This window comes from Coffea arabica, chromosome 1e (assembly GCF_036785885.1).
Source record: "Coffea arabica cultivar ET-39 chromosome 1e, Coffea Arabica ET-39 HiFi, whole genome shotgun sequence".
Classification (NCBI taxonomy): domain Eukaryota; kingdom Viridiplantae; phylum Streptophyta; class Magnoliopsida; order Gentianales; family Rubiaceae; genus Coffea; species Coffea arabica.
Window position 1 is genome coordinate 51,056,162 of NC_092311.1, and position 14,512 is coordinate 51,070,673.

Here is a 14,512-nt window from a genome sequence, read left to right on the forward strand (position 1 = left end):
TCAGCCCGGACCCGGTACTTTGCAGTTAAACAGTTCATACCACTAGCTAGAGTGTGATGGCGTTAAACAAGTTACAGGGGAGAAAACCCTATCAATGGTCTCAAAACTAGAAGAAGCAAAGGTAAGATCCAGAAGGTCTTAAAACGGCTCCAAATTGAACATTTTCCACAACCAATAATAGTTGTGAGCTTTGATGTCCGGTGAATTTGATTAAGAACCCAAGAATCCCGGTTGACTCTTCCTAAAGTGAATACAGAACTTGCCTCTACTGTGCTCACGAGGTTCTATTGTTGGCAACCCTGTTGAGCTGTCGTTTTTCTCCAATATAGTGTGTATATATATATATATAGGAGCATCTTAATTCTCTTTTCCATTCCTGTACAAAGGGATTATCAAAAACTTTACCATGATTATGCTTTTCTTCTTTTCTTTCTTTTTTTTTTAAAAAAATATTATTGATATGTGGAGATTGTGATTTGAAATTACTTGAAGCAACGTCTTTCACGTTGGAGTGGTGCTTTTTGATACATCAGATTGGGGACAGCTTGATTCCATTGCTAATTCCATTGAAGCGAGTAGCAAAAATCTCACAAAATCAAATACTAGTTGGTGGGTTAGTTGGTTCTTTTGCATCTCTTTTTGACTCAGTGACACCCATTAGCGCATTTGTCCTTTCGTCCCAAAATCTGAAAGAAGTCGTTCCAATTTTCGCGTAATGCATGGAAATAGTAGAGTATCAGGATTCAATTTCTTGCTACCATGGAAGAAAATTGGTGAAGTCATTTTCCATTTTGCCACACATAGTACAGCTCTTGACTCCTTTTTATTGTCTAAAAGGCCTTTTTTTTTTTGCGCTTTATGGGAATAAGAACTTGAATGAATTCGACGCCATTCATAGTCTCCATTCACAGTTACGAATTAGAAAATGTTTACAACTCGTTTGCAGGAATTTATACTGATCGCTAGTCAATACAGTTCTCACGTCGACAACAGCCGCATTTAAACACATGACCTTTTGTGACTGGAAAGCCAGTTATCTACAAAGCCAATTGCTCCATCGTCCTGGGGCCGGAAAAGTTGTCTTCCTCATCCATTGGCACCGTGGCCGGCCCGCTACAATCCTTCATTATTCATTCATGTACGTTAGTACTGTGATAATTTGATGGGTTCTTCTCGCCACATGCAGTGATTAATTATCCGTTCAACCATAAAAAAGTTTGTTCACAGTTTAAACTAAAATGGCGCGTTTATGTTGTGTGAAAATAATAAAAGCTTCGATACTAAGACATGTTATACCTGAAAGGACAAAACTTGCACATCTTCAATGATTCTGTACGTTTAGATCGAACATTTACATAGAGGTATGCACTTTCCGATTTCGAAAATATTCTTTGCACTAAGGTTAGAATCTTTTTCAATGAGGAGATTTTGGGTTGTATATTGAAACAAATTTGGAAAAAAAAAAAGAAGAAGAGCAAAAACATAAAACTTGGCAACTATAATAATTGATCAACACAATAATGTTCCCGAATCTAACTCACTTTTATGCAAAAGTTCCGTTTTCACTTTTCTGTGGAAACAACTTGATTGGTGAGAAGCAATGCAAATAATAAAATCTAGAGGAGTCATTGAGAAGCAATGCCCGAAGCCTAATGCGTGATGAAGACAGGCCTACCCTTCACCCATTTGACCCCTTCGACGCCTTCGAGGTTGACACAATAAAACTAAGCATTAGTAATTATTAGTACAATATTTGTTGCTCTAACATATCGGAATATGATGAGAAGCATGCGTGTATATATATATATATATGTATGTATGTATATGTACCGTTAACTAATGAATAATGAATTACCGTTATCTCAATCTGGAGTATGGACTAGGTAGGTAAAGAATATTCCCATGTTTCTACCATTTTGTTGGCCATGGTTAAATTTCTCAATCTATTGACATGCACGCACAATTTTGATGCAAAGGCAACGGAGACTGGGAGGCCGACTGAAATGACTCTACAACGGAAAAAGCAGCATGGTAGGTGTAATTGTTATTGATATTTGATAGTAGTTTTTTTTTTTTGGGGGGTTATTTATAGTGAATTTTCCGAAAAAAGAAAACCCACTTTTCCGTCTAATTGTTATTCCTAATTTTCATCCAAAACCAAAGTTTAAACTGAAATTACAGTCTCAATTTATGTTCCCCATCATTATTGTTATCTACAAATCATGATCAAAGTTCTGTCTAATGTGTATCTATTGAATACTCGTTAAAATATATTATAGGCATTAGCATGTGCATATACACGAAAGAAGTTACGTATATGGTAAATGATGACCGAGTGGGGAGACCATCTTAGCTAGACAGGGTAAGTAAACAGATCCCTTGTCTAGAATTAAATATTAATGGTTACTGCTGTAAAATTCTAGTAGTAGTCTTAATTTGGTGGGACAATGAAACAAGTGTAGTGCAGCATGGAATATTTTAAATTCTGGTTGTAAAAAAGGCACTTGGGATTTTAGTCAGTTTTGCCCTTTATTCTGGCATCAAAGTGGATTAATGGTTTTGAATGCAGCAGCAGCACGCTAATCTAATGGTGGTGTCATTAGACCTGCGTTCCTGTCGGAAAAACACAAGTTATCAAGTAATGCTGATGGTAGTTTGGGCGCACATTAATTAATTAATAATCAAATACTACTACTAGTCTACTACTAATGTATTGACTTTATTTTTTTTTATTTAAACAAATAATCGAGAGGCTGTAGATACATACATATGATACATAAATGAGATAGAAATGCCGGACCCATTCCGCGCTGCCGCACAGCAGCACACGGGCGAGAAGTTTGTGTTGTGGTGGCTGCCTCCATGTCACAAGACGCCGTAGTTTTTTTGGGAGTTTATTTAAAATTTTACTATAATTTACTGTAAAAAATTTTTAAATATTTTTAAAAATTTGTAGATTTTTAAATATTTTGAAGTGTATAATTTAAAATCTTTATGAAATTTTTTGATATTACTGTAGTTAAAGTTTTTAAAAAATTTGTTACAGACAAACTTGACAAAAAACTTTTTAGATTCCAAACAAGGACAAAATTTCAAGAAATTTTATTTCAGGAGCATCAGCCGCAGAAATTTGCCCTTCGTCGCCGAAATATGCTACCACCAGCAGCCGCAGAAATTGCACGTTGTTCCAGGCTTTATTGCCCACAGATTTTCATTGAACCCAGTATTCATATGGAAACAATAATATACACTCGTACGTTAATGTTGATGTTGCGGTGCAATAATTAAACTACGTACACACGATTGCCGCCCTTTTGAGCCTCGATTTTTATATTTGTATAATCTACTCTAATCTAATCTAAGGGGAGGAAGGGTCGGAATTTTTTTCTGTCGAAGGAAACTATAATTAGGTGACAGTTGTAATTAAGTGAGAATGTGGAAGACAAGGATTGAACCATTAACCTCCTATTCCGAAGAGGCTGTTGGCAGCCTCAGTTTATACTTACGAACGTACTTAAACAAGTAACGGTGGGATATGCATATATATACATATACCAATCCGGTAAATCTGGGAACACTCTCCATCACCACTCAAGAAAAGATTCGTCGCAGCATTATTAAATTATATGAAAAGTAATATAAAAAAGTGGTACTGGTACAGGGTAGTAGTATCAAGTGTGTGGGAAAGACAAAATCATATAGCTATCTATCATCATTCCCGTTCCAGCCTCAGCCCAAGAAAACACTCTTTCACATGCCGTTTTCTCCAATTATGCACACATGACATCTCCAGCTATACGTCTAGATTCTTGGATTTATTGTACGCTTTTTCCAGCAGCTGGGGCTTGTCTAGACTTTGGATGCCACCGTTTCTGACCATTTTAACTTCCGCAATCCCCAGTTCCCACTTCTTTCCTCTCTCCTTGGCTATAGGACGGGAAAAAAAATTCACTCTATATTTCTAAATTTTGAGATAGGGACACATTTTATCCCTAAATTTTTAGGCGCAACACATTTAGCGCATGAATTAATAATTTTTTATCACATTTAGTCCAAAAACGTTAATTTGTTCAATTTGGACGGAGAAGACTCACATTTTTAGCATGTGACTGTTAATTTTGATTGAGAAATTGATTTTACTTAACGGTCACGTGCTAGACACGTGAGCCTTTATCGTCCAAATTGAACAATTTACTATTTTTGGACTAAATATGGTCAAAAATCATTAATCTATGTACTAAATGTGTTGCGTCTAAAAGTTTAGAGATGAAATGTGTCCCTGTCTTAAAATTTAGGGATGAAAAGTAAATTTTTCCCCTATAGGACAGGCCGTTTGCTTATCGAAATTAAAAGTCTTCACTCTTCACTGCTCTTCTATTCTAGGACAAAAAAAAAATCTAAAATTTGGATGGCCCTTAATTTATATATATATATGTATATATATACAGTTGATCAACTTTTTATCCTTTAATTATTAAGTGCATATTTTTACACTCTGGTCTAGAAATCAACCAAGTTAATAGTTTGAGGGAAAAGGGACATGAATTGTTGGCAATTCATGGCCAAGATTTGGCCAAAAAATAAAATGTAAGATTCAAATTTCATCTTGTATCTTATTTTTTATATCATATGTGAAGTTCATAAAATTTTATTCTATAATTATAAATTATTAAAAATAAATTACGCCATTTGCAATCTGCATAAAATCGCCCCGAATGATTTCCTGATAACCGTTCAGCCCCTTGTCCTAGTTTGAGAGCGTTTTGCCAGCTCTTTTAACCACTCTTGCCAACATAACCACACCACCCCATCTGTGTGGTTTATTCGGCCAGGTCATTCTTGCTTCTCCTCTCGTACTTATCGCACTATTTTCATGCACATCATACTAAGTGGTATGCATGGTACGATAAACCTTTTCCCCCAGCCGCCAAGGCAACGGCGTGTCTTCACGCGCCTCCGATGTCTCCGCCATCCTTTGTGTGTGTAAGTCCCAACCCAACGCGTGCCAAAACTTAAAACTTGTCTCGTCTCTTACCGTTCCACCTCAACCCTTTTCTCTCTCCACGTGGACTAATACCAGTGGCTACACCTCAGAATCACTTGTACATTAGCAAGACCCCACCTCTCACCACCAATAATTGATCATTCTCCTAATCCCCTCTGGACTCTTGCTGGCAGCAGTCTTCTCCTCCTACTTCTCCCATACGTCCGTCCTTCCCTCCTCTCGTCTTCTTCTTCAAAAACCCACCCCCACTTTCTAATTTCTTTTCCCTTCCCCAAAACCCCAAAATTTCCTAAAACCCTTATGCGATTCTAAACCCCTTTTCCCATATTCCATGCTTTAGCACAAACCATTCTAAACTCCATCCCATACATGAAAAAGATGCTTCCTTTCTCACACCTCAGTTGCCTATTCCTTGTACTCTGTTGCCTGTCATCAGCAGTACAATCGAACTTGGAATCATCTTCTTCAATCTATGAAGTACTAAAATGCCATGGCTTGCCAATGGGCTTACTCCCTAAGGGAGTCAAGAACTTCACTTTGGATAATTCTGGTAAATTTGAGGTGCACTTGGATCAAGCTTGCAATGCTAAATTTGAAAACGAATTGCACTACGAAACAAATGTTTCCGGTACTTTGAGCTACGGCCAGATCGGTGAGCTGGCTGGAATTTCAGCACAGGATTTGTTCTTGTGGTTTCCCGTTAAGGAAATCAGGGTGGATATACCTAGCTCCGGGTTGATTTATTTTGATGTTGGGGTGGTTTCTAAGCAGTTTTCTTTGTCCTCGTTTGAGACACCGAGGGATTGTACTGCTGTTCAGCTCACGGATCAGATTCAAGATGGGAAGCACATATTAGAGGCTGTTTCAAAGGTCCCTCATTTTGTTTCCGCCTATCTCTTTTCGTTTGTCTTTTGAAATTCAATCGTCAACTGATACTTATGTGCCTGTAGAATTCTTTGGCTTGTGGCTTGTTAATTTGCTTGGCATGTTGGTTTATAAATTTGGAAGATGGTAGAGATGTTGTTCGTGTTTATTCCCAAATCTCATAGTTTTTTGTCTTTGGATCGCCTAAACTTTATGGCTTTGTAGTAGCAGAGATGTTTGCTTAAAATTTCCGAACTTAAACTGACTCTATAGGCAAATAATATGGAGAGCCACGGTCAAAATTTGGAAGCTTGAGACAATGAGACCGCTGCTTCCAGATAGATGCTTTAGTTGATTTCTTAAAATTTGTTTCATTGAGTTTGAACTTTGATAGAGTGAAATTTTGACTTTTATTTCTGTCCAACGTTTTATTGGATTCTTATGGGAAACTTTGCCCTCAGTTACTACTCAAATTAGCTACAGTTGCAATACTTCCTTTTGTTCTTTAAAGTTCTTTTCACAACAGGATATAAAGATCTTGTGACTACATAACCACAAAATATATCTTCCGATGCCTTTTTCCTTTTCCTATCACTTCACTTGATAACGTTATATTCCTTATAAGTGATTCTGATGCATGTGTGTTTGTGAGCAGAGTCTCTTGGGGAAGCTCCGGTATCAGCTTGATCAGGGAGATTTTGTAAGGACTGTTCTGTAGATTTTGCTAGTCAGGAGAGGTCAAGTTGCACTATAGCTCAATCAGACCATGGGTCTTCCATTATTCATTCTATGTACATGTCTGCCGAAAGTCTGGTTTAGTGGTCATATGCTTCATTCAGGTGTGCTTGCTTGCGGTTTCATGTATAGTGCTGCAAACTATCATGCCAGCTCCTATCTTTTTGACGGTTGTGATTGGACTCCGAGATGAGGAGAGAAAGCCAGGATATATTGATGCTTCATTTGAGTGTCTATGAGAGAGAGGATATAAAGATACAGGAGCACTACATAAATTACTTGTGATAGATTTGCAGAGGTTTGTAACTACGTTCAATTCATATCAAACCTGAAATACGATTGTTACTTAATTCTCTTTTTGTAGTTGATGAGATATACATAAATGCAAGAAATAAAATCTATATTATTTTGATTCTTAAATTTGTAGTCTTTATTGTCTCATTCAAAGTTAACTGCGCCACTGCTTGTGATCTTCCTTTGCTTTTTGGATGCCACTACATTGTACTTGCTGGTTGCTTTTCAGTTTCTGAGAATTAAACAACTTAAGAAATCTCTAGTTAAATTGCATATGCAACTAGCCTGATATGATTCTTTTAGTTCTTTTCCAAACTTTAGTTTCTCGTCTTGCTTCTCATTTTAATTCTTTTCAGTTTGGCTTCTCATACTTCTTACTTTTTCTGGAACAACTCAATATGAATGAATTTACAGATTTGTCTTTTTTTATTAGGCTAAGAAAGTTGGATTCATTGAAGACGGCATATTTTTGCCAAAAATTGCATGAGCAATGGTACGCATCTGCTCCAAGTTTTTTTTTTGTTTTGTTTTCCTCGTCCAGTTTTCGACTGTAAGATACATACATTCTCTTGTAAGAAGAATGTAATGTTGGCTGAAACTATTTCAGGAATTTCTCTAATCTAGTGGGCCAGAGTTGAATCCTAAGCTTAGAAAACCTGCTACCTGCAAATCTTGATTCTGCCTCTGTTTAGTTTTGTCTTCCTTATCAAACTTGCTGTGTTCTTTTACAAGGCCATGTATTGAAATAGTTAGATGGTCTTTTCCCAATTCTCACATGCTTGCTAACAAGATTTACCTGTTTACATCATGCAAGCAATTCGCTTCTCTTTTCTGTGATATTTATAATGCGTTCAAATTTGGGAAATCAAAATTGTCAATAGCTTAAGACCAAAGCTTTCTGTTCTTTCTGCACTTAAGAGGAAATCAGTATTCCAGTGGGGGATTGATGTAATTATATTTCAATGTAGAGGCTATGACTTGTTTTGTTTAACATGTAAATTCTTAGAATTGTTTAACATATGTTCTTTTTTCATTTTCCTGGGATTCTTGTGATCTGTGTGGAATGGGAAGCAGGAGGGAGAGAACGACATATTGACCTAAGTTTTGCACTTGACTAAACTCTTCCATACGTTGTCTCATTTACTTCTCAAAAATGATTTATTTACAAGTAATGGGATCAAGATGAGAAATTTATAATCCGGCACCTGCCCACACTTCTTTTAAACATATCAAGCTGTCCTAAAGTGGACTGTAGTGAGGTTCATGAACGAGAATACGAGTAAAAGAAAGAAAACTTGATGACAGGGAAAAGTGGTCAAATGTCTTAGTGAGAATTACCTTATGACTTCAAATATTGCAGCTAGATTTTGTAATTCTTTAAGCATCTTTGGCTTTATTCTTGCATGGTACCGATTTCACAACAGGTGTTCCTGGACTGTTGGTATCCAAGGAAACCCACATGTATAACTATCGTATACTAATAAGTATTTCTGCCCCATATTCCCATACAGCTGCTGATGAACTCATAGCAATGTTACATTTTCTTCTATAGTGTCCATTGATTGGATTTTAGCTGATTTGCTTGTTCATTGTCTTGTTTCCTTTCTGTTGCCTACTTTAACAATAGGAGCATTTTAATAAGCTTTTATTTTTCTATGAGCAGTGGGTTTCAGTATAAACCTTTTTCCCCTGGATCGATACCATGGGATTGTTACCTTTTAATGAATCATCAGGTTAATGAATTGTATATTGCCACTGGAAAGAGAGTGAAAGATAAGCAAGAGCTCATTAAAATCTTTCATTTTTGCAAATATGTTGATGATGCTGGCCCGAACGGGGCTGCCACTTGCAAGCATGCATGTGGTGAAGTGAAAAACAAAATACCAATAGTGGCGTGAAAATTAACTATTTCATTCTTTTTTTAAAGTATGAGTTTTGACCATGAGAAAAGGGACAAATTTAGGGAAAAAAAAATAAGTTAAGTCTGACATATATTTAGTCCTTTTAAAATCTCTTCGTTTGTATTGGGATATTGTCTTTTTGATGTTAAATAATGAAAAGCTGGCAAAGAGTGACTTTCACATGGCATATGCTGGGTAAGGGCGCTATGTATTTGAGTACAGGCTAGTGTATACATTTACTATCTTAATGCATGCATTGTACTCGACAATGATCACTGGTGACGGTAGAGATTTCGTGGTATGGATGGATTTCCAGCAAGTGTGTGAATATGCACATGGAGGCAGATTTCTATGAATGGGATTTCCAGCACCTGAGTGTCCCTCAAATGGAAATGGACCACCCCCTCTATTATTGTCATTGATATCATCTAAAGTCTCCACCTTTAGGTCTCTGCAGTTTTGGCCAGATAAGTTAATCCGAGTGCAGGGCAGCATAGCTCCTCAAGGGCTCTCTTCTTTTTGTTGTTTTTCTCTTTTGCTGGACGTTACTGCCAACAAAAGACACCAGCAACAACTCCTACAAAATATGTCCGCCACTCAACATCCTCATCCTAGACCGATGAGAATGATTCAGATTGTTCTCTGGGTTTACCACTCGACCAAATAGGCATAAAATTGCAGATGTGAAGGAATTCTAGGCTTTCTTTCTTTGTGCAAAACAGAAGTTTTTCCTTTTTGCAACTTAAATAAGACTCAAAAACTGTAAAAGCTTTCGCAGTGAAGGGTGAAATTGTGGTTGATTTTGTGTAACAGCATGTACTACTGTTATAATACTAGGAGGATGTCTGTCGGACCCACGGCGGGCTTTATAGATGGACGCCGACGGACAATGATGATATCATTGACTGGAGAAGTCTCCCATACAGTTTGATGGCCACTGGGGTGGCATTTAAGTGTTGCAATTATTCCAGGCAAAGTTCATACTATTACTAATAGGGAGAAAATGTCAAATGTGAAAAGTCCCCCAGATGCTGTATAAAGTATACTAAACTAGTAGTAGTAATTAAAAGAAACCTACGGCACCATACATTTGTTTCGGGCCTAGCTGCGCCTTCAATTAGTATTTAGCAGCGACAGATTCAACAGATTTCCCTGTTCTGTTTTCGGGCCTTTGATCTTCCGACCAAAAGAAATTATTGGTAACATCATAGCAAGATTAGAATAGAAGTTGGTTTTGTTCATTACCAACTGGAGACGAAAGGTGCCTAATTCACCCGGTGCACAACACACTTTGTACAGAATGAACTTATTCTGGAAATGGTTCAAAGGTTTAGAGGACTTGCAAATCAAGGAAAGACACGGGACCAAACCTGAGGATGAAGAATGATGTGGGGTTGTGGGTGCAAATCTTGAACAAGGATTATGAACGAGGATGAGCTGCTGAGTGGATGCGACACATTTCAACAAAATCCGGACCGTCAAATCGCTCAATCGAAACCCCAAAAAGTCTCACATCACAATCACATTAGCAAGTCTTCCTCCCAACCGTTGAACATTCTAGAAAAATCTCTTATGTGCTACGTAGTAACAAAATTTTTTTTTTTAAAAAAAACAAAAATATTCTAGTACTCGAACTACTACTACTACTAAATGCAAAGGGATTTTCCTAATCTGTTTATCTTTTCGTCATCTACTCTCCTTCGCTCTACTCCTCTCCTTTCTCTTTCTTCGCTCCCTGGCCCGGACAAGGAAAACCCATCTCCTCCGGCGCCCGCACTCCATCTTCAACGGTTACTTTCTGTAAACCAGTTGGAGATGTCAGTTATTATTCCATCTATATCCCTTGCTCCAACCCTCACTTCCCGCCACTCGAAAGCTCCCACATCATTTCTCTTCCTCCCCAACGATTCTACTTCGAATCCCAATTCTCTTTCTTTTTCCCTCGCTTTCACGAAAAGGCCTCTTCTTCTTCCATTTTTGAACAAGGGTTTCCGTGGGTTTGGTTCTTTATCTGCCATAGCCTGCTCAACGACGTCGTCCCCGTTTATTGGAAAGGTTGGGTGGCATAAGCGAGAAGGCAATTTTTCTCTCTTATCTTTTGGTGCAAGCCTCGATGAAAGCGTGATGGAAGCTGATAAAAAGGCGGATTCTTCCCAAGTTTTGTCTGCAATGCTTCCTTTTGTGGTGGCCCTCACTGCAGTTTCTGCTCTTTCTCAGCCTTCTACTTTCACTTGGTAAGATTTCCAATCAATTTCTTTCTGTGTGGTAAGAAATCTTCCGGGGCTTTTGATCGAATCCGGAGTTTCTGAAGGTTTATATTTAGCTTAACTTATTTATGCTTCAATCATGTGAATATATATAAATTTTCAGGAGTTTGGGGTGTTGCTTGTGTTTCAAGACTTGTCCAATGGGAATCTAGTACTGTGACTCAGGTGCATAGTTTGATCAAATCATATGTTTTGATGCAAATATCAGAGAGTTTCTGGGTGGTCCTTATATTATTTTATGGGGTTGATTTTATTATTCAAGTATTTATCGTCAGTCCAGAGTGAGGCAAATGGGTTTTCTTTATTTACTCATTGATTTATTTATCTGTTCTGTCTTTTTTTCTCCTTGGTCTTCCATGTGCACTTTATGAAGATGCTTGATACTTAAAGCTATACAAATGTCTTGGTTTTGTTTTTGTAAATGATAGAGGAACCTGCAGGGTGTCAAAAGAACTCTATGCTCCTGCACTCGGAGGAATCATGTTGTCTATTGGGATCAGGCTTTCAATTGATGACTTTGCTCTGGCATTCAAAAGGTTGCAACTTTTTCACTACCTCAATCAATTTTTATGTGTTTTTTTTTTGTTTTAACTAATATTGATTGATTAATGGATTTTGTTTCTGATTATACCTCTTTACTTTTTTCCCTTAACCAGGCCTGTCCCTCTGTCTATTGGATTTGTTGCACAATATGCCCTGAAACCAGCACTTGGAGTGTTGGTTGCGCGAGCATTTGGAATGTCTCGTATATTCTTTGCCGGTTTTGTCCTCATGTCTTGTGTTGCTGGGGCTCAGCTGTCTAGTTATGCCAGCTTCTTGAGTAAAGGCGATGTTGCTTTGAGCATTCTTTTGACCAGCTCATCAACCATTGCTTCAGTCCTCGTTACTCCTCTTCTAACAGGCCTTCTCATTGGTTCTGTTGTTCCAGTTGATGCAGTTGCTATGTCAAAGTCAATTTTGCAGGCACGTAATTCAGTTAGAAAACATGAGTGAGCTGGCTCTAGTACTTCATCATCTTTATGTATTTTACATGTCTCTATGAAAGTAACAATTCCCAAATTTGAAATCTTGTGTTTGGATGGAGAGAGTAATTATGATCTCTTAATTGTTTTGATTAGCTTTTACCAGATCTGGATGCATTGAACTTTCTCATTTAATATTAAATTGCCTTACCAGGTTGTTCTTGCCCCAGTAACACTTGGCCTAGTCCTCAACACATATGCAAAACCAGTTGTCTATCTCCTTCAACCTGTGATGCCATTCGTTGCAATGATTTGCACTTCAATGTGTATTGGCAGTCCTCTTGCAATTAATCGTAGCCAAATACTTTCTCCCGAGGGTCTGAGATTGGTGGCTCCTGTACTGACGTTTCATGCAGTGGCATTTACTTTGGGTTATTGGATATCCAAAATCCCAATTTTCAGGTACCATATTTGCTCCTGTTATCAGCTCTTCATTATCAGTGATAACACTTTCATTTTGGACGAGATTGTGTTGAAGCATTTTCTTACACGTAAGGTATAAGATGTGATGCATTGAGAGGCAACAAATTGTGTATTAACCCAAATTTTGTAGATTTTGAACGAGACAAGACATTAACCATCTTTCAGTTGTAATTCACATTATGCCTCTTTCAATTCTTCAACCGGGTTGCAAAATTACTCGTGTAGAGTGTGTAGCCTAGCCTTTACAATTTCCAGTAAGAGAGTGTTTACTTGCTGCAACCTTCTCTTTTTTTTTAATTGATGCCTTGATTGCATCTAGTTCTGCAAATCTTAGTGATTGGAGTTCGCTTGTTCTTGGGATTTAATGTTGGTATTACTAGCTCAACCAGGTTGTTTTCACAAGTAAAGCCAGTATTGATCAAGATGATCTGAAACTAGATGCTGCTTGCGTGCAAATTAAAGTAATATCTATTTTAGAGTTTCAAGCTAGCGAAATCTGACGACTTTGCTGTTGTGGCAGGTTAGAAGAAGAAGTCAGCCGGACAGTTTCATTGTGTACAGGAATGCAGAGTTCTACATTGGCAGGGCTGCTTGCAACTCAATTCCTTGGGAGCACTCAAGCAGTTCCTCCTGCATGCTCAGTAGTTGCCATGGCTATCATGGGCCTCTGTCTAGCCTCGTTCTGGGGGAGTGGACGTCGGATTAGGGACTTGCCCTCTGTACTAATTTCACAAGCGGGTAGCACCGTTGAGGCTTGACAAAAGTGGCTCCTTACTGGAATTTGGGATTCACCACGCATCTTATTCCATAAACTGGTGGAATTGTCGAGGCCCAGAAAGGTGGCTCATTCTTTTTTTTGGACAATCAGCAGGCTAATTGAACATCCAATATATAGGCAGCAGAAGAGTAGATCGTAATCTAAGTAGAGCAGCATAACCATAGATAGCAGTACACCTATAGAATTGGAGGATACGAAGCGAAAGTGGGGAAAGCTGTATATTCCTTGTACAGTTTTTTGGTATTTTGCAGCCCTTGGCTTCAAATCTGCAAGCCCCATTAATGTTTACTTTTGTGTATAGTCTATACGGACAAGACGTAAATCAGATTACTAAGGCACCTGAAATGTGAACGATTTGCCTCTCCTCAGTTCTCTCATACAGGTGCAAAAGATTAACGAAGTGTACGCTCTCTTGAACTTGACTGCATTATAGCCGACTTCAAAGTTTACCCAAAAAAGTAACACCCTGGAGTTTCAGTTTCTTGGGATTGGAAGTGAATACTCCGAGTTAGAAAGAAGCAAAAGGATTGGGCTGGTTTAAAGTTGAATTTTGTGAATCATTCTTTGATACAGTCAGCATCATCTGCCTGATTGAAGATTTGGAGGTTTATGGGCCACATCGTGCCCGATTTATGTTTTGTTAGCTTATGTTTTGTCAGCTTCAAAACAAGTTACATGGAATTAGTTGTTCTCTAAAAGTTGGACACAAGGTACCCATACATAAAGCCCAAGAGGGCGCCGTATGCAAGGTTTTGAATTCTTTGTTTGTAAGTATTATTACGTTCTCTCTGTTGCATTATGTGTTTGGGTGCGTTACATTTGTGCCTTCGGGCGATTAGTGTAGTGTTTTATGGAGCACAACGATCATAATTGTAAGCGGAGGAGATCAAACTATACAACCCTACATGAAACATGCATACATATATATACATATATATAACCCCACATGAAGATGTAAATATGCCTGTCAACCACATTTGGATAGTATCGTTCTGATGTTTTAGGATTTTCTGAGTTGTTCATCTTTTTCCTCGGAAGATTCCCCGCAAACATCACATAATTATAGCTCGAAGTTTAATATTTGCTAAAATGCTGACACTATGAATTTATTATAGTCTATCTGAAAATTTTAGTTTTATTTTTTACAGTTTTATAGTTGGCATCCCCGAAAACTAAAAGTGTATTAGGGTTCCAAAGTGGAGGTAGTTAATTGGATTAATGAA

General features: G+C 37.9%; 2 protein-coding genes across 2 annotated transcripts; both read left to right on the forward strand.

Annotated features, from left to right (window-relative positions):
• Window positions 1–5,149: 5,149 nt before the first annotated feature.
• On the forward strand, window positions 5,150–7,024 carry LOC113713040 (uncharacterized protein At5g01610-like). The gene is made up of 2 exons (XM_027236744.2): window positions 5,150–5,875; window positions 6,525–7,024. The coding sequence occupies exons 1-2, from the start codon at window positions 5,375–5,377 to the stop codon at window positions 6,585–6,587; spliced, it is 564 nt and encodes a 187-aa protein (XP_027092545.1). The 5' UTR covers window positions 5,150–5,374; the 3' UTR covers window positions 6,588–7,024.
• Window positions 6,763–14,046, forward strand: LOC113713031 (probable sodium/metabolite cotransporter BASS3, chloroplastic). The gene is made up of 6 exons (XM_027236735.2): window positions 6,763–6,902; window positions 7,332–11,033; window positions 11,507–11,602; window positions 11,723–12,029; window positions 12,243–12,490; window positions 13,032–14,046. The coding sequence occupies exons 2-6, from the start codon at window positions 10,450–10,452 to the stop codon at window positions 13,267–13,269; spliced, it is 1,473 nt and encodes a 490-aa protein (XP_027092536.1). The 5' UTR covers window positions 6,763–6,902; window positions 7,332–10,449; the 3' UTR covers window positions 13,270–14,046.
• Window positions 14,047–14,512: the final 466 nt, after the last annotated feature.